Genomic DNA, 25,900 nt, shown 5'->3' with positions numbered 1-25,900 from the left:
CTTTGACAATTTTTAGGGCCTTCCTCTGACATCGCCTGGTGTAGAGGTCCTGGATGGTAGGCAGCTTAGCCCCAGTGATGTACTGGGCCATACGCACTACCCTCTGTAGTGCCTTGTGGTCAGAGGCCGAGCAATTGCCGTACCAGGCAGTTATGCAACCAGTCAGGATGCTCTTGATGTTGCAGCTGTAGAACCTTTTGAGGATCTCAGGACCCATGCCAAATCTTTTTTTGTTTTGTTTCCTGAGGGGGAATATGCTTTGTCGTGCCCTCTTCACGACTGTCTTGGTGTGTTTGGACCATTCTAGTTTGTTTTTGATGTGGACACCAAGGAACTTGAAGCTCTCAACCTGCTCCACTACAGCCCCGTTGAAGAGAATGGGGGCGTGCTCGGTCCTCCTTTTCCTGTAGTCCACAATCATCTCCTTAGTCTTGGTTACGTTGAGGGAGAGGTTGTTATTCTGGCACCACCCGGCCAGGTCTCTGACCTCCTCCCTATAGGCTGGTGATCAGGCCTACCACTGTTCTGTCATCAGCAAACTTGATGATGGTGTTGGATTTGTGCCTGGCCTTACAGTCATGAGTGAACAGGGAGTACAGGAGGGGACTGAGAACGCACCCCTGAGGGGCCCTTGTGTTGAGGATCAGCGTGGCGGATGTGTTGTTACCTACCCTTACCACCTGGGGGTGGCTTGTCAGGATGTCCAGGATCCAGTTGCAGAGGGAGGGGTTTAGTCGCAGGGTCCTTAGCTTAGTGATGAGCTTTGTGGGCACTATGGTGTTGAACGCTGAGCTGTAGTCAATGAATAGCATTCTCACATAGGTGTTATTTTGTCCAGGTGGGAAAGGGCAGTGTGGAGTGCAATAGAGATTGCATCATCTGTGGATCTGTTTGGGCGGTATGCAAATTGGAGTGGGTCTAGGGTTTCTGGGATAATAATGATGTTGATGTGAGCCATGACCAGTCTTTCAAAGCACTTCATGGCTACAGACGTGAGTGCTACGGGTCGGCATTCATTTAAGGAAGGTTACCTTAGTGTTCTTGGGCACAGGGACTATGGTGGTCTGCTTGAAACATGTTGGTATTACAGACTCAGTCAGGGACAGGTTGAAAATGTCACTGAAGACACTTTCCAGTTGATCAGCACATGCTCGGAGTACACGTCCTGGTAATCCATCTGACCCTGTGGCCTTGTGAATGTTGACCTGTTTAAAGGTCTTACGGAGAGCGTGATCGCACAGTCGTCCAGAACAGCTGGTGCTCTCATGCATGATTCAGTGTTACTTGCCTTGAATCGAGCATAGAAGTAGTTTCGCTCCTCTGGTAGGCTTGTGTCACTGGGCAGCTCGTGGCTGTGCTTCCCTTTGTAGTCTGTAATAGTTTGCAAGCCCTGCTACATCCGACGAGTGTTGGAGCCGGTGTAGTACGATTCAATCTTAGTCCTGTATTGGCGCTTTGCCTGTTTGATGGTTCGTCAGAGGGCATAGCAGGATTTCTTATAAGCTTCGGTAAGAGTACAGCTCCTTGAAAGCGACAGCTCTACCCTTTAGCTCAGTGTGGATGTTGCCTGTAATCCATGGCTTCTGGTTGGAGTATGTACGTACGGTCACTGTGGGGACGACGTCATCAATGCACTTATTGATGAAGCCAGTGACTAATGTGGTGTACTCCTGAATGCCATCGGAAGAATCCCGGAATATATTCCAGTCTGTGCTAGCAAAACAGTCCTGTAGCTTAGCATCTGCTTCATCTAACAACTTTCTTATTGACCGAGTCACTGGTGCTTCCTGCTTTAGTTTTTGCTTGTAAGCAGGAATCAGGAGGATAGAATTCTGGTCAGATTTGCCAAATGGAGGGCAAGGGAGAGCTTTGTATGTGTCTCTGTGTGTGGAGTAAAGGTGGTCTAGAGTTTTTTTTCCCCCTCTGGTTGCACATTTAACATGCTGATAGAAATTAGGTAAAACTGATTTGAGTTTGCCTGCATTAAAGTCCCCGGCCACTAGGAGCGTCGCCTCTGGATGAACGTTTTCCTGTTTGCTTATGGCCGTATACAGCTCATTGAGTGTGGTCTTTGTGCCAGCATCGGTCTGCGGTGGTTTAATAGATAGCTCCGAAAAATATAGATGGTAACTCTTTTGGTAAACAGTGTGGTCTTCAGCTTATCATGAGATGCTCACCTGAGGTAGAGTAAAACCTCGAGACTTCGAGCACCAGCTGTTGTTTACAAATATATATATATATAGGCCACCGCCCCTTGTCTTACCAGAGGCCGCTGTTTTATCCTGCTGAAAAAGCTTACAACCTGTGGCTCAGTTGGTAGAGCATGGTGTTTGCAACGCCAGCATGGTGTGTGCAACGCCAGGGTTGTGGGTTCGATTCCCACGGGGGGCAGTACCAAAAATGTATGCATTCACCACTGTAAGTCGCTCTGGATAAGAGCGTCTGCTAAATGACTAAAATGTAAATGTAAACCTGCCGGCTGTATGTTAATATTGTCGTCGTTAAGCCACGACTTGGTGAAACATAGGATATTACAGTTTTTAATGTCCCGTTGGTAGGATATACGTGCTTGTAGTTCGTCTAATTTATTATTGATTTATTGTGCGTTGGCTAATAGGACCGATGGTGAAGGTAGATTACCCTCTCAGCGACGGATCCTTACAGGGCACCCGGACTGTCGTTCATGATATCTGTCGGTTGTCTGGAGTAAATCCTTCCCGTCCGACTCGCTGAAGAAAATAATTCCTCCAGTACAGGGGAATAATCACTGCCCTGATATCAAGAAGCTCTTTTCGGTCATAAGCCACTGTGGCAGAAACATTATGTACAAAATAAGTTACAAATAACTTGAAAGAACATACACAATAGCACAATTGGTTACAGGATCGTAAAACCGTGGCCAACTCTTTCGGCGCCATTACTGTGTCAGTTATCCAGTTATCCTGTGAGAGGTTTTGTTCCGAACCCATTACAGCGTTTTAAGTGCCAAACTTATGGTCATGTTGCAGCAGTGTGTTGGAGGGAGATTTCTAGATGTGAAGTGTACAGGAGAGCATGAGACAAAGGAATGTGTAGTGTTGAGGGAAAAAACTGTGTGTGTTAACTGCAGGGGAACCCATGGTGCTGGCGATCAGAAGTGTCTGGTGAGAGAAAGGCAGGTCGAGGTTGCCAGGATCAGAGTAGTACAGAAGGTGTCCTATGCTGAGGCAATCAAGGGAGTAATAAAGGAAGATGGGTCCAGGGCGAGGGATCCTAAGAAGCTCCCTGTGAGTAGGCCGAGGCCAATATAGAGTGATCGGAATACTGTGTTTCAGTAAGGTTGGCTTCTTAGCGCTCATAGCCATGGTTATTTACTGTACCACAGAAATAGAACGTAAATCACAGAAAATAAATGTTGCGGTAGCAGGGAAGTACTTGGGTGTACGAGATTTTACTGCAGAGGAGTTACAAGGTGTGTTGAACGATAGTGTTCTGTCTGCCCTGGCTGCTGCCCTGATGTTGGATCAGATAGGGCCAAGTAGTGGAATAGTGGTGAGGTTTTAATGGGTGTAGGTTTAGTTTGTAGGGCAATTTTTCTTCCCTTTTCCCCGTCCTTTTGCCCTTCCCTTTCGTGTCACGAAGTGTGATGAATTCACACTCCAGAATAGTAGGTGGAAACCAATGATGTGTATAAACCCTGGATGACTGACAGGGGCTGCTGTATTTAAGCCACTGCTCAGCCATCTTGGTACTAAAAATATTTAGAAATGCATTTATTAATGTCTACATTTGCCTTTGACACATGTATTATATCACAGACACCTTAATGCATACTTTTAAATTCTATTATGCGAGTTAAACATAGAAATATATTTTTTTCCTTCAAGTTATTTATTTATTTATTTTGGTTCTAATGTTACTGTCCCCACTACAATAAAAAAATTATAGAATTAATTGAATTGTGTCCTTGAAACATTTAATTGAAATATTGTAGAATTCCATTCATTCCTATGGAGGACTGCTCATACTCGGGAGTGCCAATATGGGGTTTATATACGTAATTGGCGGAAACACAGGAGCCTCACAATCCAGTACAGTAGGTAGATCTCAAAGCCAGGAAAGGACAGAAGATTGTTCCAAGCGACCGGCTGGGACACAGCCGGTCACTTTAATAATTTACCTAGTTATTTACAGATTATCTCATTTAGCTCTTTTGTAGCTTTGTCAACTATGTGTGTGTTTTCTATACCTATTCGCACCTCTCTCTGTAGGCTTTACAGACACTCCCCACCCCTTGGCTGCAATTCTTCTCATTTAGTGTACCCTGCGCGCACAACCCATGTGGAATTCCGTGTCTCTGGCAGCATTTGGAACTGCCTATTTGCGGTCAAGAACATCAAGTTCATCTCAGCCTATGCTGCCTTTCAGTCCCTTGACGTTTTGCCCCTGACGGAGACATGGATCACCCCAGAGAACACTGCTACTCCAGCTGCTCTTTCTTCATTTAACTATGTTTTCTCTCATAGTCCGAGAACACCTGGTTGTCGTTGTGGTAGCAAAGATCTACTCCTTTTTCCTAAGTGGAGATTTTGTCTTTTCTACCTCTCTCACCTGTCCATCTCCTCACTTGAATTCCATGCTGTCACTGTCACTATCACTTGTCCAGTCAAGCTTAACATTATTGTCATCTATCGTCCACCAGGTGCCCTTGGAGAGTTCCTCAATGAGCTTGACACCTTGATAAGATAATTTCCTGATGATGGCTCACCGCTCTTCATACTTGGCAACTTCAACCTCCTGACGTCTGCCTTTGATTCGATGCATTTCATTCCAACTCAGTTTTTCCCCCCTTGCATCTTTTGACCTCACCCTTGCCCAATCTCCTCCAACTCACAAGGCAGGCAATACGCTTGACCTCATCTTTACTAGAGGCTGCTTGCCTACTAATCTCACTGCAATCACCTTCCAGGTCTCTGATCACTACTTTGTTTCCTTTTCTGTCTCCCTTTCCTCCAACCCTAACCACTCAGCCCCTACCCAGATGTTCATGCTTCCCAAGGTCTCTCAAGTCACCCCACTTCTCAGCACATTCCACTGGCTTCCAGTTGAAGCTCGCATCCACTACAAGACCATGGTGCTTACCTATGGAACAGCAAGAGGAACTGCCCCTCCCTACCTTCAGGCTATGCTCAAACCCTAAAACCAAACCTGAGCACTCTGTTCTGCCACCTCAGGTCTCTTGGCCCTCCCACCTCTACGGGAGGGCAGCTCCCGCTCAGCCCAGTCCCAACTCTTTACTGTACTGGCACCCCGATGGTGGAACCAGCTTCCACCTGAAGCTAGGACAGCAGAATCCTTGCTCATCTTCCGAAAACATACCTCTTCAAACAGTATCTTAAATAATCGTCCTCATCACCTCAAATATTTTTTAAGAGAAACAGGGTTGGCAGGTTGGATTTAGTTTCACCCTGTCGCTGGCACACACTGCAGTGCAGTAGGTGGCAGTAATGCACCATAACGTTGTATGCCAACCGCCGAAGAAGAAAAATAGCTGTTTCTCCAATTATGTTGCCTTCCATGTAGCAGGCAGCCTGTTTTCTTGGACTTCTATCTAGTTTTCTCCCACACCAAGCTGGTTATAGCGTTTCCACCTCCCTGGAAACCATGGCCGAACAGGCCACGGAATCCGCCCGGCAGCCCCAGCACGACGGTAAAGCTTGTTATTATTTTTTTTGAAGTATATGATGTGGTGACGTTTCGAGCTAATCCAGATACTATAAGCGGCCTGTGAATATAAGGTTTAGCTAGCACCATCACCCGACGTGTCATTAACCTTATCTATACTTGGCCATTATTTCACGTTTCTCAATGGATGTATATTATACATAGCGAGCTTCACAGGCACCAAACTAGATGTGCATACTTTGTTAGAAAATACATGCATCGTTACATTTTGCGCGATTAAGAATGGCGTATGATTGCTCACCCATCTGGCTGGATCTATTTTAGCCACAGACGACGCTTAACTAGTTAGTCGAACTGTGTTGATGCTATCTACGTTAGCTAGCTAGCTGTCATTGTTTTGCAGCGCTAGACAGTGTATGCGAGTTATTCGACGGAGTGGAAATTGGATAGTGGTGGTTATATTTGTACATGTAGCAAACATTTTCGAAAACAGTTTTTATTGACGCATGAATATTCAGTAATTTAGTTCTCCATCCCCTGCCCTGGTTTGTAGCGTCTAGCCCTAAAGTTATACAGGTAACGTTAGGACGGGCCAAGACGTTGAACTCCAGACTAGTTAACTAGTTTACTAGCAAGCTAGTAACGTTAGCCACACTCCACAGATAAATTGTAAGCCAACATGTCTTTATACATTGAGCCTATGATGGAATTGAAATGATTATTTTTCTCCAACTAGTTACACCAAATCTGGTAATGGAGGAAATGAAATGTGTCATGACAATGCTGGTGTTTGCCGGTGTTTACATGGATTTGCGCATGTGTCCGGTGATTTCAACCGCAGTACCGACGCTCTAAAAAGTCGGATAAATAATACTTTACTGTGGATATTTTGTCTAAAATTCCAACCCACTGAAGGACCAACCGCACAGACAATCGGTATATTTAAGTTCAAATGCAATTTTATTCAACATTCAGGCATCTACTTTATAAATGCATTTGATTGTAAGCAAACTTTCCACGTCATACTGATTTATTAGGAAACCTACGTTTATGCTCTCCATAACGACTGAGATTGGTCTGTTCTTTTTTGAGTAGTGAGTTATGCATTATTAAGAATGGGGGAAAACTGTACAGTATGTAGCCTAAAGCTAGTGGACAGATGGGCCTATACCTCAAGTAGGCCTAAAGCCCCAAATCATCAAAGATTGGAACTTGCAACTAGTGTACTTTCTGCGCTGGAAATTGACTCTAAGAAGTAGGCTATATAACCATTATGTTGGACACCAGGAATGATATTTGGGGAAGTTACTTTTCAGGCACCTCATGCTGTTTTATATGTATAAACTTGAATCTCTGAACAACTTGGAAAACCTCGAGTTTGTTCGTTGGTAGGCTCATGTCATAGATCTTTGTTTAGTTTGAGTGTCTTTCGGGTCAAACCTTTTGCAGACATTGTCAGTATGCTAATATAGTCATTAATAGATCTTGCCCCTAGAATGTTGCTTTGTATTTTGTAATGCACAGGTGTCGTCCTTTGTGATTGGCTACAATTAGTGAGATCGGTTTGCTCTTTGTCCACCAGTTAGACCTCCATTTATTTTATGCAATAAACAACACCAACAGTGATTATTGTTGAAGTGAAGACCAAATTACCCTCCCACTCAGTCCTGCCTGGGCAATACTTTTTTTTGAACAGATTCCCCCTTCAAATAAATAACATCCCCTCTTTCAGGCTGCTGGTTGTAAAGAGAAATACCTTTTTATTTCTGGAAGTTTCTTTAGTGTTCTTGTTTTGTCCTCTTCCTTAGTGGTGCTCCAGCAGCGAATGGCAGCCCTGGAGCAGGAGAGAGCAGAGTTCTCCAAGCTCAAACAACAACTGGAGTCTGAGTTCAACCAGAAACGGGCCAAGTTCAAAGAGCTCTACATGTCCAAAGAAGGTGACTGTTCAATGTAGAGGTGTGACCCGAATTAGGGATCATTAACGTTTAGAAAAAATCCTTAATCGAAACCCCCCTTGGCCTACAATTTCCGTGCCCCTGCAGAAGTCTAACATAATTAAAACATCCCCATCAAAATCTGTCTTTTTAAGCTAGAGATATATATATTTTTTTGCATGGGTTGCTTCTCAATCCACTGCATCCACTGATGTCTCCCTTCCGCATCTGCGGTAGAAGGAAGAAGAAAAAAAAATTAACCTGACCCAACCTTCCTCCTCCTGCTGGCTTTCAGCAGATTCTGCTCTGCTGAAGTTGCTGGTAGTAGGCTACACGAGGAGGTAGTAGGCTACACGAGGAGGTAGTAGGCTACACGAGGAGGTAGTAGGCTACACGAGGAGGTAGTAGGCTACACGAGGAGGTAGTAGGCTACACGAGGAGGTAGTAGGCTACACGAGGAGGTAGTAGGCTACACGAGGAGGTAGTAGGCTACACAAGGAGGTAGTAGGCTACACGAGGAGGTAGTAGGCTACACGAGGAGGTAGTAGGCTACACGAGGAGGTAGTAGGCTACACGAGGAGGTAGTAGGCTACACGAGGAGGTAGTAGGCTACACGAGGAGTCGGCAACCTTTCATGTGGAATGCCAATTTATCTTACAATTTCTACTGATATGCGTGCCATTATGGTTTTCATATGCACATTTTTGTGGAACAGTTTAATTTCATTTGAATAAAGTCTAGGTACTGTATATCAATCATTGTCATGTGGTAAATCAAAATTCTATCCAAATTTCAAATGATACAAACCTAAAAAGTAACTTCTATTGCCTTTGCCAACTATTTAAAAATAGCCTACATAAAGCCAACAAATAAAAACATTGCAGCCTGCAGGTAGAAAATATCCTGATTTTAATAAAAATAATCCTATAAATCACATTGGCTACACATGGCCTGTCTGCCACAAACTTGAAACATTATATCAACTTGGGTCTGGCCTGAAGCTTGTGCTAACAAACTTGCAACATTGTATAAAATATTCTGGGCCCTCAGAATTTCCAGCTCAAGTGAGCTCGGGACTGACACAGCTGTAGGCTATTTGCTCAAGGGATAAGTTTCCACTGGATCAGAGCATGACATTTTTTTCCTTTCTCGCGGAGTGGTTATCGAAAGATTTTTCAAATACATTGAGGAAATATTGTCATTCTCAATGGATGTAAAAATAGACTTTGTTTGCTTGCTGTTTGAGGGGAAGAAAGCATTACTTTGAGAAGCTCCACAGCTCGTTAGTCGTGGTGCGTTAAGCCAATCAGAAATACTATCAGATCCCCTAATGAGAACGTGTATACGGCTACATTTGAGCACAGGCCAGGTAGCCTATAGGCCTACTTCTATGCGTAATCAGCTGCGTGTCCTTACTCAACATTGACAGGAGCGAGCGCTTCAAACAAAAGACAATAACTAAATTGACAGCTCGTAAATGGAATGAAATAACCCAAAACTTGTTTCTCACAAGTGTAGCATAGGTTGTGCACTCTGCAAACTACGTGTCAACTCTGACAATGAGAATGGTAAATGACGAATAATAATAATATATTGAATGCATTAACAGAAATTACCGTAACCAAACACATTGTCTATTAGAAATGATAGGAATTAATGGTAAATGTGCTACTGGTGATATACAGTATGTAATGGAAAATTGATTGACACTAACAATCAAAAGCAAACAATTCACAAGTTATGAAACAATGAATGTGCACCACTTGGTTGGGGAGAGACGTGCATTGTGCATTTTAGCCACGCTCCCCTTCTTGGACTGCCATCCCCACGGCCTTTGCAATGGAGGTGAGCGCTTTTTGGTAGGTAGTCAGAACTGTGGTAAATTGAACCGGATTTTCCCCCTAGTGGTCATATGCAGGACCATATCTGAATTGTGAATTCACGTCACTCTAAAATGTGCAGTTTTGACACACAAACATACCACAGATGTCCCAAGTTGAGGGAGCGTGCAATTGGGCATGCTGACTGGATTTTTTTTTTTTTTAACAAGATATTTTTAAACGTTTGAACATTGAACTAGGGATGTTGGCTATCATGCCATTTTGCTAATTGTAAACTCCCAACTAATTGTAAGCTTCATGAATATGGGAGAGGGAAAGGGGGATACCTAGTCAGTTGTACAACTGAAATGTCTTCCGCATTTAACTCGACCCCTCTGAATCAGAGAGGTGTGGAGGGTTGCCTTAATCTACATCCACGTCTTTGGCGCCCTGGTCTCCTGGAACATATCCGGCCTTATCATGGGGTAACTCTGGTATTTTCCTCAGTTCCTCTATTTTCTTCCCCAGAGGAGCTGAAGTGCCAGGCAGCGTCTCTGGAGGGGGCCCAGTCGGAGCTGAATCGTGTCCAAGCCCAGCTGGAACAGGCCCAGGCAGACATGGAGAACATCAAGGCAGTGGCCACTGTGTCAGAGAGCACCAAACAGGAGGCTGTTGACCAGGTCAAGGGACAGTGGCAGGAGGAGGTGGCCTCCCTACAGGCCATCATGAAAGGTAGCTAGGCTAACTCTACTTTGACTCCTCTGGCTCTCATTTTGCCATTCAGTATCTAGTTGGTGACACTGTTGGAAGGCTTTCAGAAAAGCTGTAACCCATGTAACATTTACTCTAGTCTAGGCCTTCATAAAAGGCAGTCATTAATTCCATGTCATTGCCATGCTTCTGTTACAGCCTTGATGACGTATCATCTTAGCTTGACACGCAGAAATTAAAATAGAATAGGATTACAATTCTGTCCCTGTGGCTAAATAAAGTGTATTGAATTGAATAGTTAAGCAGTGATAAGCCTGATTGCAAATTAACTGCTACGCTTTACACTGAGGATCAGTTACAACACAGTACCAGTCAATGCTCTCACCTCCCCCCCTCCTCTCAGACACAGTGCGTGAGTACGAGGTGCAGTTCCACCAGCGCCTGGAGCAGGAGCGTGCTCAATGGAACCAGTACAGGGAGGCGGTGGAGAGGGAAATGGGCGAGCTGAGACACCGCCTCTCAGAGGGTGGCCAGGAGGAAGAGAACTTGGAGAACGACATGAAAAAAGTAGGCTGGTTCCACACCGGGGTGGTGGTGGGGGGTGGGTGTGGTGGTGGTGTCATCAGAGTACATGTATCCTTTTATCAGGGTTGGGGTCAATTTCAATTCAGGAAGGAAACAGAAATACCAATTACAAATCAATTTTCTTATACAGAAGCGTTGACGAGAATTTGAATTTTAAATTACTTCCTGAATTGACTGAATTTAAATGGAATTGACCACTTTTGTTTTAGATTAGGCTTATTTGTCTGTTTTGATTCAAGGTCAATAGAGTTGGACTTGATTTGAATGGCTTCCCCCCCAAGGCTCAGGAAGATGCAGAGAAGCTGCGGTCGGTGGTGATGCCCATGGAGCAGGAGATAGCGGCTCTGAAAGCCAAGCTGACAATGGCAGAGGACAGGGTAAAGGAGCTGGAAGCCTCAAAGGTTAGTCAACGGGGGCTGGAAAGGAAAATGGATACTGTGGAAGTTAGACTTTTACAATACAAAAACTCCATGATGCTAATTTTATTAACAAAACAATGTTATCCATCCAAAATGTCAATTGAGGTATGGGTTATATCCTTTACAAAGGAACATGTTTTTGTGTTGATTATTTATGACATAGGTAAAACTGTCTGAAGTGATACAGAGGGGGGGGAAACAATTTCTAAAAATGGCTTACAGTTAAATTTATTATCTGAGTTAGATGAAGGACACATTTCCATTCTGTAGGTAAAGGAGCTCAATCATGTCCTGGAAGCAGAGAAATCCTGCCGCACAGACCTGGAAATGTACGTGGCGGTGCTCAACACTCAGAAGTCTGTCCTTCAGGAGGATGCAGAGAAACTACGTAAAGAGCTCCATGAAGGTGACTCGCTTGTAAAGCTTTATTCAAAAGCATGCTGTCAAACTTTAGGAAAAGAGATGTGAGAGACTTCAATACAAGAGTACAGCACAGTATTCTTTCTCTTTACCTCCACTTCTCTCTTGCTCGCTCTCTCTCTCTCACCCCCCCCCCCCCTAAATGCCATATTTTCTTAGTTTGTCACCTGCTGGAGCTGGAGCGGCAGCAGCACAACCAGCTGAAGCACACATGGCATCGGGCCAATGACCAGTTCCTGGAGTCCCAGAGGCTGCTGATGAGGGACATGCAGAGGATCGAGAACGTGCTCTCCTCCGAGCAGCTCCGTCAGGTGGAGGAGATCAAGAAGAGGGACCAGGTACGCACACTAACGATAAATTACCATTCTTTTTTACAGAAGTGCTAGAGCTGGGTGATATGGACTTAAAGTCATATTGTGATGAATGTAACTATTTTGCTCGATTACAAATACAACGATAAAACAAAATGTTTTAATAGACAGTTACTTTACATTAGCGGCGGGGCTCTAGACAAAAATGCTTTCAGTGCCAAGTAAGAACTAAGATGGTAGTCTATATTGAAAACGTAAGCTATTTCATCTAACATATCCAGGGAATGCATGATTTTACATTTTGATGGGCAACCTGGCAAAATAGAATCCAGAAATATCAGATTTATTTTTGGTTCTTCAGAGAATTTGCCGACATCTTGCTCCCGAGTGGCGCAGCGGCTAAGGCACTGCATCTCAGTGCAAGAGGCATCACTACAGTCCCTGGTTCGAATCCAGGCTGTATCGCATCTGGCCGTGATTGGGAGTCCCATAGGGCGGCGCACAATTGGCCTAGCATCGTCCGGGGTAGGCCATCATTGTAAATAAGAATTTGTTCTTAATGGACTTGCTTAGTTAAATAAAGGTTAAATAAAATGTACTTTTTATTTATTTTATTTCACCTTTATTTAACCAGGTAGGCAAGTTGAGAACAAGTTCTTATTTACAATTGCGACCTGGCCAAGATAAAGCAAAGCAGTTCGACACATACAACAACAGAGTTACACATGGAGTAAAACAAACATACAGTCAATAATACAGTAGAAAAATAAGTCTACCGTAATTTCCGGACTATTAAGTGCACCTGAATAAAAGCCGCACCCACTGAATTAAAAAATATATATATTATTTTGAACATAAATAAGCCGCACATGTCTATAAGCCGCAGGTGCCTACCGGTACATTGAAACAAATGAACTTTACACAGGCTTTAACGAAACACGGCTTGTAACAAAAAATAAAAAATTAGCAGTAAGCTTTAGTTGTCTTTTTGCACTGAGTCAATTCCTCACGCTGCTGTTTCCAACGTCTTATCATCGACTCATTAAGACCAAGCTCCCGTGCAGCAGCTCTATTTCCTTTTCCAACAGCCAGATCAATGGCCTTCAACTTGAAAGCTGCATCATATGCATTTCTCCGTGTCTTTGCCATGATGAGGGTGACAAAATGACTACCGTAATCAGAATGATGGGAAGTTTGAGAGCGCTCGATTTAATCTAAACAGTAAACAAAAAAGTTGTTTGACCTTAACCCGTTCCGCAATTTCATTGGTCTAATGAAAGCTTCATGCCGCCAAAAAACTGAGCACGTCACAGAATGTGTTTTTTTGGAAGAAGAAAAATTGAAAGTGGGAAAAATCCATATATTAGCCGCGTCATTGTTTAAGCCGCGAGGTTCAAAGCCTGGGAAACAAAGTTGCGGCTTATAGTCCGGAATTTACGGTATATACAATGTGGGCAAATGAGGTGAGATAAGGGAGGTAAAGGCAAAAAAAGGCCATGGTGGCGAAGTACATACAATATAGCAAGTAAAACACTGGAATGGTAGATTTGCAGTGGAAGAAAGTGCAAAGTAGAAATAGAAATAATGGGGTGCAAAGGAGCAAAATAAATAAATACTGTAGGGGAAGCAGTAGTTGTTTGGGCTAAATTATAGATGGGCTATGTACAGGTGCAGTAATCTGTGAGCTGCTCTGACAGCTGGTGCTTACAGAGTATTTACATGCTCAGACCATTTATTGACATTGTTTGCTTCCCCCCAGGAGGAGGATGATAATGAAAGGATCATCCAGACTAAGGAGCAAAACGAGGAGGACGGGACAGAAACCGAACCTTTAGAAGACTCATTTATTGGGTTCAGTATTGAAGAGGTAGGGATATGATTTCACCAACACCTTACCGAGAGCACATTATCCCAGACACACACGATCCTCTGAGGTCAACCGCTCCATAAAACATTCTCTTGAGTTCATATTGTATATGTGAAACACCACCTGGATTCCGTCCTGTGCAGCAAAATTTGAAATTGTGTTTTTTACATTTGATAAAAGTAGACTGGGGCTAGAAAACGGTATACTGAACAGAAATGTAAAAGCAACAATTTCAAAGATTTTACTGAGTTACAGTTCATATAAGGAAATCAATTTCATCTATGGATTTCACATGACTGGGAATATAGATATGCATCTCTTGGTCACAGGTGGATAGCTTTAAAAAAAATATGTATCTGGTGTGACCACCATTTGCCTCATGCGGCGCGACACATCTCCTTTGCATAGAGTTGATCAGGCTGTTGATTGTGGCCTGTGGAATGTTGTCCCACTCCTCTTCAATGGCTGTGCGAAGTTGCTGGATATTGGCGGGAACTGGAACACGCTGTCGTACACGTCAATCCAGAGCATCCTACACATGCTCATTGTGTGACATGTCTGGTGAGTATGCAGGCCATGGAAGAACTGGGACATTTTCAGATTTCAGGAATTGTATACAGATTTTTGCGACACGGGGCCGTGCATTATCATGCTGAAACATGAGGTGTTGGCAGCGGATGAATGGCCAACAAGGGGCCTCAGGATCTCGTCACGGTATCTCTGTGCATTCAAATTGCCATCGATAAAATTAAATTGTGTTCGTTGTCTGTAGCTTATGCCTGCCCATACCATAACCCCACTACCACCATAGGGCACTCTGTTTACAACGTTGACATCCGCCAACCGCTCGCCCACACAACATACACATGGTCTGTGGTTGTGAGGCCGGTTGGACGTACTGCCAAATTCTCTAAAATGACGTTGGAGGCGGTTTATGGTAGAGAAATTAACATTCAATTCTCTGGCAACAGCTCTGGTGGACATTCCTGCAGTCAGCATGACAATTGCACGCTCCCTCAAAACTTAAGACATCTGTGGCATTGAAGTTGTGTGTCACAACTGCACATTTTAGTGGCCAGGTGGATGGATTATCTTGGCAAAGGATAAATGCTCACTAACAGGGATGTAAACAAATTTGTGCACACAATTTGAGAAAAATAAGCTTTTTGTGCGTATGGAACATTTCTGGGATCTTTTATTTCACCTCGTGAAACATGGGACCAACACTTTACATGTTGCATTTATATTTTTGTTCAGTATATATCATACACTGCAGTTGAGAAACAATGAGAAAGTAATTCTGCTTTGAAAGTTGAGAAACATCAAACCCCACTTTAGATAAAATAGCCAGTGAATGTTTTGGTACACCTACATGAAGTAGTCACCTGGAATCAGTTTAATTTTATCAAAAGTGGGGTGTGCCTTCGTAAAAGTTAATTTGTGGAATTTCTTTCCTCCTTAATGCATTTGAGCCAATCAGTTGTGTTGTGACAAGGTAGGGGTGGTATACAAATAGCCCTATTTGGAAAATATTATGGCAAGAACAGCTCAAATAAGCAGAGAAACGACTGTCCATTATTACTTTAAGACAAAAAGGTCAGTCTGTGGAACATTTCAATAACTTTGAACGTTTCTGCAAGTGCAGTCGCAAAAACCATCAAGCGCTATGATAAAACTAGCTCTCATGAGGACTGCCACAGGAAAGGAAGATCCAGAGTTACCTCTGCTGCAGAGGATAAGTTCATTAGTTACCAGCATCAGAAATTGCAGCCCCAAAAAGAATGCTTCAGAGTTGTATTATTTTTCACCTTTATTTAACCAGGTAGGCTAGTTGAGAACAAGTTCTCATTTACAACTGTGACCTGGCCAAGAATAAAGCAAAGCAGTTTGACACATACAACAACACAGAGTTACACATGGAATAAACAAACATACAGTAGAAAAAGTCTATATACAGTGTGTGCAAATGAGGTAAGATAAGGTAGGTAAGGCAATAAATAAGTAATTACAATATAGCAATTAAACACTGGAATGGTAGATGTGCAGAAGATGAATGTGCAAGTAGAGATACTGGGGTGCAAAGGAGCAAGATAAATAAATAAATACAGTATGGGGATGAGGTAGTTGAATGGGCTATTTACAGATGGGCTATGTACAGGTGCAGTGATCTGGGAGCTGCAATAACAGACACATCTCAACATCAACTGTTCAGAGGAGACTGCGTGAATCAGGCCTTCAGGGTCGAATTGCTGCAAAAATACCACTACTAAAGGACACCAATAAGAGACTTGCTTGTGCCAAGAAACACGAGCAATGGACATTAGACTGGTGGACATCTGTCTTTTGGTCCGATGAGTCCAAATTTGAGATTTTTGGTTTCAACCGCTGTGTTTTTGTGAGACGCAGAGCAGAAGGATTACTTTATCCTATCCTAGGTATTCCTTAAAGAGGTGGGGTTTCAGGTGTCTCCGGAAGGTGGTGATTGACTCCGCTGTCCTGGCGTCGTGAGGGAGCTTGTTCCACCATTGGGGTGCCAGAGCAGCGAACAGTTTTGACTGGGCTGAGCGGGAACTGTGCTTCCTCAGAGGTAGGGGGGCCAGCAGGCCAGTGGTGGATGAACGCAGTGCCCTTGTTTGGGTGTAGGGCCTGATCAGAGCCTGAAGGTATGGAGGTGCCGTTCCCTTCACAGCTCCGTAGGCAATCACCATGGTCTTGTAGCGGATGCGAGCTTCAACTGGAAGCCAGTGGAGAGAGCGGAGGAGCGGGGTGACGTGAGAGCACTTGGGAAGGTTGAACACCAGACGGGCTGCGGCGTTCTGGATGAGTTGTAGGGGTTTAATGGCACAGGCAGGGAGCCCAGCCAACAGCGAGTTGCAGTAATCCAGACGGGAGATGACAAGTGCCTGGATTAGGACCTGCGCCGCTTCCTGTGTGAGGCAGGGTCGTACTCTGCGAATGTTGTAGAGCATGAACCTACAGGATCGGGTCACCGCCTTGATGTTAGTGGAGAACGACAGGGTGTTGTCCAGGATCACGCCAAGGTTCTTAGCACTCTGGGAGGAGGACACAAGGGAGTTGTCAACCGTGATGGCGAGATCATGGAACGGGCAGTCCTTCCCCGGGAGGAAGAGCAGCTCCGTCTTGCCGAGGTTCAGCTTGAGCTGGTGATCCATGGTATCATTGGGTACCACCTCGACAACAGCCAGTGAAATTGCAGGGCGCCAAATACAAACAGAGATCCCATAATTAAAATTCCTCAAACATAGAAGTATTATACACCATTTTAAAGATAAACTTCTTGTTAATCCAACCACAGTGTCCGATTTCAAAAAGGCTTTACGGCGAAAGCACACCATGCGATTATGTTAGGACAGCGCCTAGCCACAAAACACCATACAGATATTTTCCAGCCATGGAGAGGACTCACAAAAGTCAGAAATAGCGATTAAATTAGTCACTTACCTTTTGATCTTCATCTGGTGGCACTCCCAGGACTCCATGTTACACAATAAATGTTTGTTTTGTTCGATAATGTCCCTCTTTGTCCAAAAACCTCCGTTTTGTTGGTGCGTTTAGTTCAGTAATCCAAAGGCACAAAGCGCTCTCAATATCCAGACGAAAAGTCCAAAAAGTACAATAAAAGTTCGTAGAAACATGTGAAACGATGTTTAAAATCAAACCTCAGGTTGTTTTTGTCATAAATAATCAATAATATTTCAACCGGACAAATGCTTTGTCAATAGAAAAGGAGAAACAAGAAAGGCGCGCTCCCGATCACGCGCTGGACTTGTCTGGAAATTTCCACTGTCCACTCATTGAAAGTGCTGTATCTCCCTCATTTTTCAGAGTATAAGCCTGAAACAATGCCTAAAGACTGGCCACATGTAGAAGAAGCCATAGAGATCGTGAACTGGGTCCTAAGTCTTTGTATGGTGGATTGGCTTTCAATGGAAAAACAGCCTTTCAAAATAATAGTACTTCCTGGATGGATTTTCCTCAGGTTTTCCCCTGCCATATGAGTTCTGTTATACTCACAGAAATGATTTTAACAGTTTTGGAAACTTTAGTGTTTTCTATCCAAATCTACCAATTATATGCATATCCTAGCTTCTGGGCCTGAGTAGCAGGCAGTTTAATTTGGCCACGCTTTTCATCCAGAATGCTGCCCCCTACCCTAGTGAAGATAACATATGTTTGTTTCCCTTACACGAAAAACATTTGTGTAATCCATTTGATCAACTTTATTTGTATTTATTTTATTGTTTTAACTCATTTTTTCTCCTCAGTTTCGTGGTATCCAATTGGTAGTTAGTCTTGTCTCATCGCTGCAACTCCCGTACGGACTCTTGAGAGGTGAATGTCGAGAACCGTGCGTCCTTCAAAACACAACCCAACCAAGCCACACTGCCTCTTGACACAATACCCGCTTAACCCGGAAGCCAGGTGCACCAATGTGTGTTGGAGGAAACACCTGGCAACCGTGTCAGCGTGCACTGCGGCTGGCCCGCCACAGGAGTCCCTAGTGCGCGATGGGACAAGTACATCACTGCCGGCCTAACCCTCCCCTAACCCGGACGACTCTGGGTCAATTGTGCGCTGCCACGGCAGAGCCTGGACTCGAACCCAGAATCTCTAGTGGCACAGCTAGCACTGCGATGCTGTGTGCCTTAGACCACTGTGCCACTCGGGAGGCCCTTTGATCAAATTTATTTGTAGATTTGATTAGTAATAGAGATAATTATTAATTCATTAAAGGCCTGTTAGAGCTTATTTTGACAAAGTAGAAACTAAAAAGGTGATAATATAACCAGCCAGGTGCACAGGTGAAATGATTTGCTGTATTCCTGAACAAAAGTACCAGTGCATGAACAATTGTAAAGGATGAATTTCATAAAGATATATTGTGTTGTATACTGTATTGTGCCCTTATACACTGGCCTTTATGCGTGTTTCAATCTCGTCTTCTCTTTATGCTTCGGGTCCACAGTCAGCACACAGCTTCAGGGCTTTGTGTGAGCAAGAGCCACAAACAAAAACAAATCGGTTGCACTGCACACAGTTTTCATGGGCCTTGTTTTGTGTGCACCTGCCGACGTGACATTGTCGTCTTTTTCCAGAGTGGTAGCTGTGGTGCTTGAGGGAGAGCAGGACCTGCTGCCTTGGCGGCTTGCTTAGCGGCTGTGGTTTCTTTCTTGGTGTTCATGTGGTTCTCACGAAGCTCACATGCCAGATCCATGATGAAGTCTCTCCAGCTGACTGTCTTGTTAAGGCATTGCTTGTACAACATGTGCGCTTTGATAACAGCCATGTCGAGCACTTTGTAGAACACTGCTACAGGCCAGCGGCGACTATCTTATTTTACAGAGTACAGTCTTGCCATCTGGTCGAGTGCATCCACACCAACCTATTGCATAAAATAAAGGTTATAATTATATAGAATAATGCTAATAGTAATAACAATATTAATGTAATAAAAGGAGATAATATTTGGTGTTTGGAAAATGGAAGGCTCTCTGTATATGGCAGATGGCAACAGTGGGATGCATGGTGCTGAGGATGCAAACACTTTACTTTATTATACATCTGTACACCACAAGTGTTGCTTTACCACTCTCTATCACTGATGTAGAGTACAGCTTCGCTGGTATGTTTTGCGTAGAGGGGGGAAGCTCCCGCCGTTTTTTTTTTTGTTCACTGTTCCGAGCAGTCTAGTCGTCTTTGCAAACAACTTGTCTGCCAGGGAAATTGATGTGAAGAAGTTGTCCATGGTCACCTTTCTGCCTTTGCCCATTTTGTAAGGCTCACAGTTTTAAAACCACAGTCTGTCACTCACCCGCTGGCATGGTTTCATCTTTCCCGTAAAAAAGTACTGAGCTTTTGTTGGGGACAGTTGTTCATCAACCGTTTACGTTCTCTCCTGGCTTGTAAGAAGCAATGCAATTCGTCACGACTTTTCAAGGTGTCTGAGACCGCAACAAACTTGTCTGTCTGCACGCATATTGGTCTTGTCTCCTTGTCATCGTAACACAAGTGTCGCATAATCTGTCTTTAAGCAGTTGTGTGGCATGGTCTCTGAAAAAGTCCACCCTATACCTATCAGACCAAAATGACTACACATCCATGCCCTTTCTGCTGTATGCTCCACGGACATACAAGAGTGTAATAAATGCTTTGAGTTCATCCATAGACATGTCCTAGGTACGGTTTCCTTTTCTGTGCGCATTAGCGACGGTACAATCTCTAATGTGCTGCAACATCTGCATGTCACATAAACAAAAAAATGTTGAGTGCACTGGCAATTTGTGTCTTTGCGTGAGGTGTAAGGCTTACTCTCTGTGAGAATATTCTGGGAAGGCCATCTTCCTGTTGCGCTTTTGTCACACTTTCTACCCAAACCATCCCATCCCTCCCAGACTCCTGTCTCACCGTGGCAGTTAAAGTCAGAAACAGATTTAGACTCTTCATCAGCAACGTCGATTTCAAGCTCAGTACATGTAGATATGGTTACTATGCATATATGATAAACAGAGTAGCAGTAGCGTAAAAGAGGGGTTGGTGGGTGGCGGGACACAAGGCAGATAGCCCGGTTAGCCAATGTGCGGGGGCACTGGTTGGTGAGGCCAATTGAGGTAGTATGTACATGAATGTATAGATAAAGTGACTATGCATATATGATAAAACAGAGTAGCAGCAGTGTAAAAGAGGGGTGGGGGGGCACAATGCAAATAGTCCAGGTAGCCATTTGATTTCCTGTTCAGGAGTCTTATGGCTTGGGGAAAAAACTGTTGAGAAGCCTTTTTGTCCTAGACTTGGCACTCCGGTACCGCTTGCCATATGGTAGTAGAGAGAACAGTCTATGACTGGGGTGGCTGGGGTCTTTGACAATTTTTAGGGCCTTCCTCTGACACTGCCTGGCAAGAGGTCCTGGATGGCAGACAGCCTAGCCCCATTGATGTACTGGGCCGTACACACTACCCTCTGTAGTGCCTTGCGGTTGGAGGCCGGGCAATTGCCATACCATGCAGTGATGCAACCAGTCAGGATGCTCTCGACGTTGCAGCTGTAGAACCTTTTGAGGATCTCAGGACCCATGCCAAATCTTTTTAGTTTCCTGAGGGGGAATGGGCTTTGTCGTGCCCTCTTCATGACTGTCTTGGTGTGTTTGCAACATATGCAACATTTGCAATGCTGTCAGTGCATCCATTAATTTGGTTCGGTTTGCCATTGTGAACGTTGTATGTTGTACTCCGTGTCGGATTTGACTCTCTCTGAGGGGAGATTATATGCAATTTCCAGCCTTTCATAATAAAATTGACTGCCCACAATTCTTCATTACACTGTTGTAAATTCAATCACCCTCCGTCCTCATTCAGTTCATTGAAGTTACAATCACTGTTAGAAACTGATATCTGGTTTTTATCGCCCATTCATCGACGACAAAAATAGGCTATTTTAGGTTTGCTACTAGTTTTTTGCTTAGTAGCCAGAGCAATGAGGCCTCGCAAGTGTTCATGTGCTGAAGGAATGGACAGCAGGTATATTTTCCTTAAAAGTGGAATTTGGAAATGGTTGCACCTCTTGAGTTTTGAGAATTTTTTGACAAAGGTAAGTGTCAGAAATGGCAGAATGTGCTCTTTCTGATACTACATAGAAATCAAAATCTTTTACCTGCATCTGAAGGACGATTTGATGAAGTAATCTTTACCCTGCATCTGTCAATTACAAAATGCGGCCATCTCTTCATGTACAATTTGACAACTGATAATATTGTCACTCATCAGATTACACGTTGTTTGTTTCCCGCTCATCATCTTGGACAGTCAAGGATATGTTTTGCAATATTCTAAAGGCCTACTGCAACACGTAGCATGTTTTAGTTTCCTTTACAATACATTTGATTAGTAATAGTTATTTTTATGGCACTGTTTTATTTACTGTATTTTTACGAAGTAAAAGAGAATGGTATCAACCTGCAAGGCGCACGGTCAAATTAACATAAGCGGCAATAATGATAAATGGGCATTGCACAAACTCATCACACTATTGTTGTTCTAAATTAAATGGACCTCTTCGCCCTCATCACTCAGTCAAGCCTAATTTACATTTGATTGTGAAGTAATTTGCACAAGTATCGCCCATTCCATCCATTGGTCATTCATTCAGTGGGCTGGCATTGTTTGCGTCCCTTCGCTCATCAACTTCATCAACTCGGATAGTCAAGGATATGTTTTGCATTATTCTAAATGCCTACTACAACATGTAATATGTTTCCGTTAAATTAAATGTGATTAGTAATAGTTAACGTAAATAAAAGTCCCATAACAGCTTATTTTTCTAAAGTAAAAGGTAATAGAGAATATCAACCTACAAGGTCCTGTGGTCAAATTATTTGCTGCTGATAAATAGGCATAACACACACTCATCATTACTGTCTTTTTAAATTAAATCAACCACTTCACCATCCTTATCATTCAGTTAGGCCTTATTTAAGTTAAATTGTTAAGGTGCGCAATTATCATCCATTTGTCATTCATTCAGTGGGGGGGAGAGAGACTCATTAGTACCTGGCGGGGTACCAACATCCTACTGTGAATTGTCTGGACGTTTTTAAGTTGGGAATAGGTGTGAAAAATGCTCAATACTTTTCTGTTTGCTCGTTTGTCAGAATTTTGAAATCACAATGTAAAATACAAACATTTAGGATTGGTCAGGGAAGGTGAATGACAGCTTTTTGGGGGAGGGGGTATTTTTTTTTATTTACAAAGGCCAGCGGCCATTGACGTTTGATTATGGCGGTTCTAGTGTTAACAGTAATCCGACGCACAAACTTGTGGTCCCAGCCATGAAAGCTAACCGTGTTGCGGGATCCGTAGCAATAAAAACTTGAGCTATGATATAAACTATTTAATAAACTATTTTATAAAAACAACAAACCGAATGTAGACAGAACAACGTACTGTTGCACACACTGACGTCTGTTGCGTGATGACGTACAAAGAGAGAGAACTGAGGACTGGAGTTGCCATAAACTCTGGATATTAACTCCACGTCTTTACAATGACTTCTCTGTGAAGGTAGAATGTTCACTTTTCCACCTAATCCTCTGACAAGCATGGTCAATTGTGGTCTGAAATGCCATCTTAAGTGGCTTGGAGAATTCCTGTTATGACACTGACATAAGTATTCAAGAAATTGGTCTAAAGCATGTTAAAAGCACTTCTCTGCTGACAATGCACCTTTCATTTCCAATCACTGCAGTTTTGCCAACGCTCAACCACAGCACATCCCCACAGCACTTTTTCTCTCCCTCTTCTCTCTTTCTGTGTTTACACAGCCACCCTAAGAACCCAAATTGTATTTTTTTCTATATCCTATATATTTTTGACTGTCCAGTCTTTTTTACACGTGACGAGCTGTCAATGACAAAAAAATCTGGGTCGACCAAGAGTCGTCTTTTTTTACCAATCGATTGAAATGTTAGTGTATTTTTCCATATATTGACACATCCTACGTGTTTTAATCAAATCAACTATATTCACTGAGCTAGTCTGATGCTTTTAAGCACCATTAAGACACAAATGACTAGAGGGAGTCCGATTAGCAATTGATTTGATTGTGCTGGGCTCAGACTTGCTGTGTTTAAAAAAATACATTAAAAAAAGTCAGCGAGTGATTGTGACTATCACCCATTGGCTCTTTGTCCTCTCTGCTGCAGCTACCACCACAGAACCTCAGTGTTTATAGCACTCTCCGTGTTGCTGAATCTGCAACAATTATAGCCATTTCTGACTGAAAAGTTATATTACTGAAATCCCTAATTTGTTCCCTCAACTCTTGCTCTCTTTATAAAACTCTACTGTTCGTTGTAAATGCTTGCTTACAATCCAGGGTTCTTTTTCCAGGACTGATACAATATCATTGGTTAGCTCTCACTAAGAACATTAGACATCAGTGATTGGGTGAATGGCTGCTCTCACTAAGAACTTTGTATCGCATGCACGTGACCAATTGGGCTCGATCTATAGCATAATCACATCAACAAATTGGTTAAAGTAAACTCTGAACACCGTAACACGTGACAGTAAAATGGATGCAGGGGATGTGACAAATAAACTCGAAACGGGAGTGTTTACTGGTTGCTCAGGAGGCAAAGGGGAGGTCAGATGTATGGAATAAATTTGACTAGTTGTGGAAAATACTGGAGATCAAGAAAAATAAGGTAAGGAGCAAGCCAAACAGGTGCTGTATAGATTACAATATAATTTTTCTGACTGTTTGGAACAATGTAAACAACAATAAATAAATTATAATGCTACCCGAGAGTCTGTTGTAAAGTTTTTTTGCTAAACCTTTATAACAGCAAAAACTAAAAAAGTCGCATTCATTTGTTAATGCAATTTCAGAAATGGAACTGTTTATTTATTATTTAAGCTAATTGTTCAAGGCTCGCTTTATTTCAAAACTAAAATGCTTGATTGCATTCCATGAATGATTAATTGATACAGTAGCCTATATACAATGCATTCAGAAAGTATTCAGACCCCTTTACTTTAAAAAAAAAAATGTCAATCTATTTTTCTATTTTTTAAATTTAACTTTTATTTAACTAGGCAAGTCAGTTAAGAACAAATTCTTATTTACAATGACTGCCAAACCCGGATGCTGCTGGGCCAATGTGTGCCTCCCTATGGGACTCCCAATCATGGCTGGATGTGATACAGCCTGGATTGAAACCAGGTACTATAGTGACGCCACTTGCACTGAGATGCAGCTCCTTAGGTCGCTGCGCCACTGCTACACATAATACCCCATAATGACAAAACGAAAACGGGTGTTTTTGAAATTTTTGCAAATATATTAAATACACACCTTATTTACATAAGTATTCAGACCCTTGACTATGAGACTAGAAATTGAGCTCGAGTGCATCATGTTTCCATTGATCATCCTTGATGTTTCCACATCTTGATTGGAGTCCACCTGTGGTAAATTCAATTGATTAAACATGATTTGGAAAGGCACACACCTAAGGTCCTACAGTTGACAGTGCATTTCAGAGCAAAAAAGTCATGAGGACGAAGGAATTGTCTGAGACGACAAGATTTTGGCGCGGCACAGATCTAGGAATGGTACAAAAACATTTCTGCAGCATTGGTCCCCAAGAACACAGTGGCCTCCACCATCCTTAAATGGAAGAAGTTTGGAACCACCAAGATTCTTCCTAGAGCTGGCTGCCCAGCCAAACTGAGCAATCGGGGGAGAAGGGCCTTGGTCAGGGAGGTGACCAAGAACTCGATGGTCACTCTGACAGAGCTCGAGTTCCTCTGTGGAGATGGGAGAACCTTCCAGACGGAAGCCACTCCTCAGTAAAAGTCACATGACAGCCCGCTTGGAGTTTTCCAAAAGGCACCAAGAACTCTAATGAAACTAAGACTGAACTCTTTGGTCTGAATGCCAAGCGTCACGTCTGGAGGAAACCTGGCACCATTCCTACGGTGAACCATGGTGGCAGCAGCATGGAAACCTGCACAAGACCTCAGACGGTTCACCTTCCAACAGGACAACGACCCTAAGCACACAGCCAAGACAACGCAAGAGTGGTTTTGGGACAAATCTCTGAATATCTTTGCGTGGCCCAGCCAGAGCCTGGACATGAACCCAATCTAACATCTCTTCGGGTATTGAAATATAGGCCTAAGTAAGTTATGGTATTAAGACTAAACAGAATGTGCTCTTAGGCCTACAGCTCAATGGTGGTTATAAAAGGCTCCTTCCTTAGCCTATTAATGATAATGACATGACTTATTATTATTATTATTATTATTATTATTATCATCATAAAAATATTATTAATAATAGTAATAATAACGAGGAGATCAAGAAAAGAGTTATAATTTTTCGGACAATTTGGAACAGTGTAAACAACACTAGATAAATAATACTAGAGGCTGTTCTAACGAGAGAAAAAGTAAAGCCTTTATTACAGAAAAGCAAAGATTTAAAAACAGCCAATAGTGTGAAATTCTTTACTTGATAGGTCGTTGCATGAGGCTTGGTGCTCACTGACTCTGTAGGCTATTAAACAAACACTCAAACAGAAGCAGGATCTGTCTTATTTCTGTAGATATATTGATGATTCATAAATCCAGGCACATTTAAGTTAGGCTAT

The 25,900-nt window shown here is 43.0% G+C and overlaps 1 protein-coding gene across 2 annotated transcripts in view; it reads left to right on the top strand.

Moving 5' to 3' along the window:
• The first annotated feature begins 5,517 nt into the window (after window positions 1-5,517).
• Window positions 5,518-25,900, top strand: part of LOC106567675 (rab GTPase-binding effector protein 1) — a 34,349-nt gene continuing 13,966 nt past the window's right edge. Inside the window, exons 1-8 of one of the 2 annotated variants that reach the window (XM_082960334.1) lie at window positions 5,518-5,689; window positions 7,473-7,601; window positions 9,947-10,150; window positions 10,533-10,696; window positions 10,996-11,115; window positions 11,404-11,539; window positions 11,713-11,891; window positions 13,624-13,731. In XM_082960334.1, coding sequence (XP_082816460.1) covers window positions 5,644-5,689; window positions 7,473-7,601; window positions 9,947-10,150; window positions 10,533-10,696; window positions 10,996-11,115; window positions 11,404-11,539; window positions 11,713-11,891; window positions 13,624-13,731 — 1,086 coding nt within the window. In that variant the 5' untranslated portion in view covers window positions 5,518-5,643. The remainder of the gene's footprint in view (window positions 5,690-7,472; window positions 7,602-9,946; window positions 10,151-10,532; window positions 10,697-10,995; window positions 11,116-11,403; window positions 11,540-11,712; window positions 11,892-13,623; window positions 13,732-25,900) is intronic. The other variant, XM_082960335.1, reaches the window with a different exon arrangement.

Source organism: Salmo salar, chromosome 13 (assembly GCF_965601325.2).
Source record: "Salmo salar chromosome 13, fSalSal1, whole genome shotgun sequence".
NCBI lineage: Eukaryota > Metazoa > Chordata > Actinopteri > Salmoniformes > Salmonidae > Salmo > Salmo salar.
The sequence above is the reverse complement of the archived record's forward strand: the minus strand, read 5'-3'. Positions and strand labels throughout refer to the sequence as shown.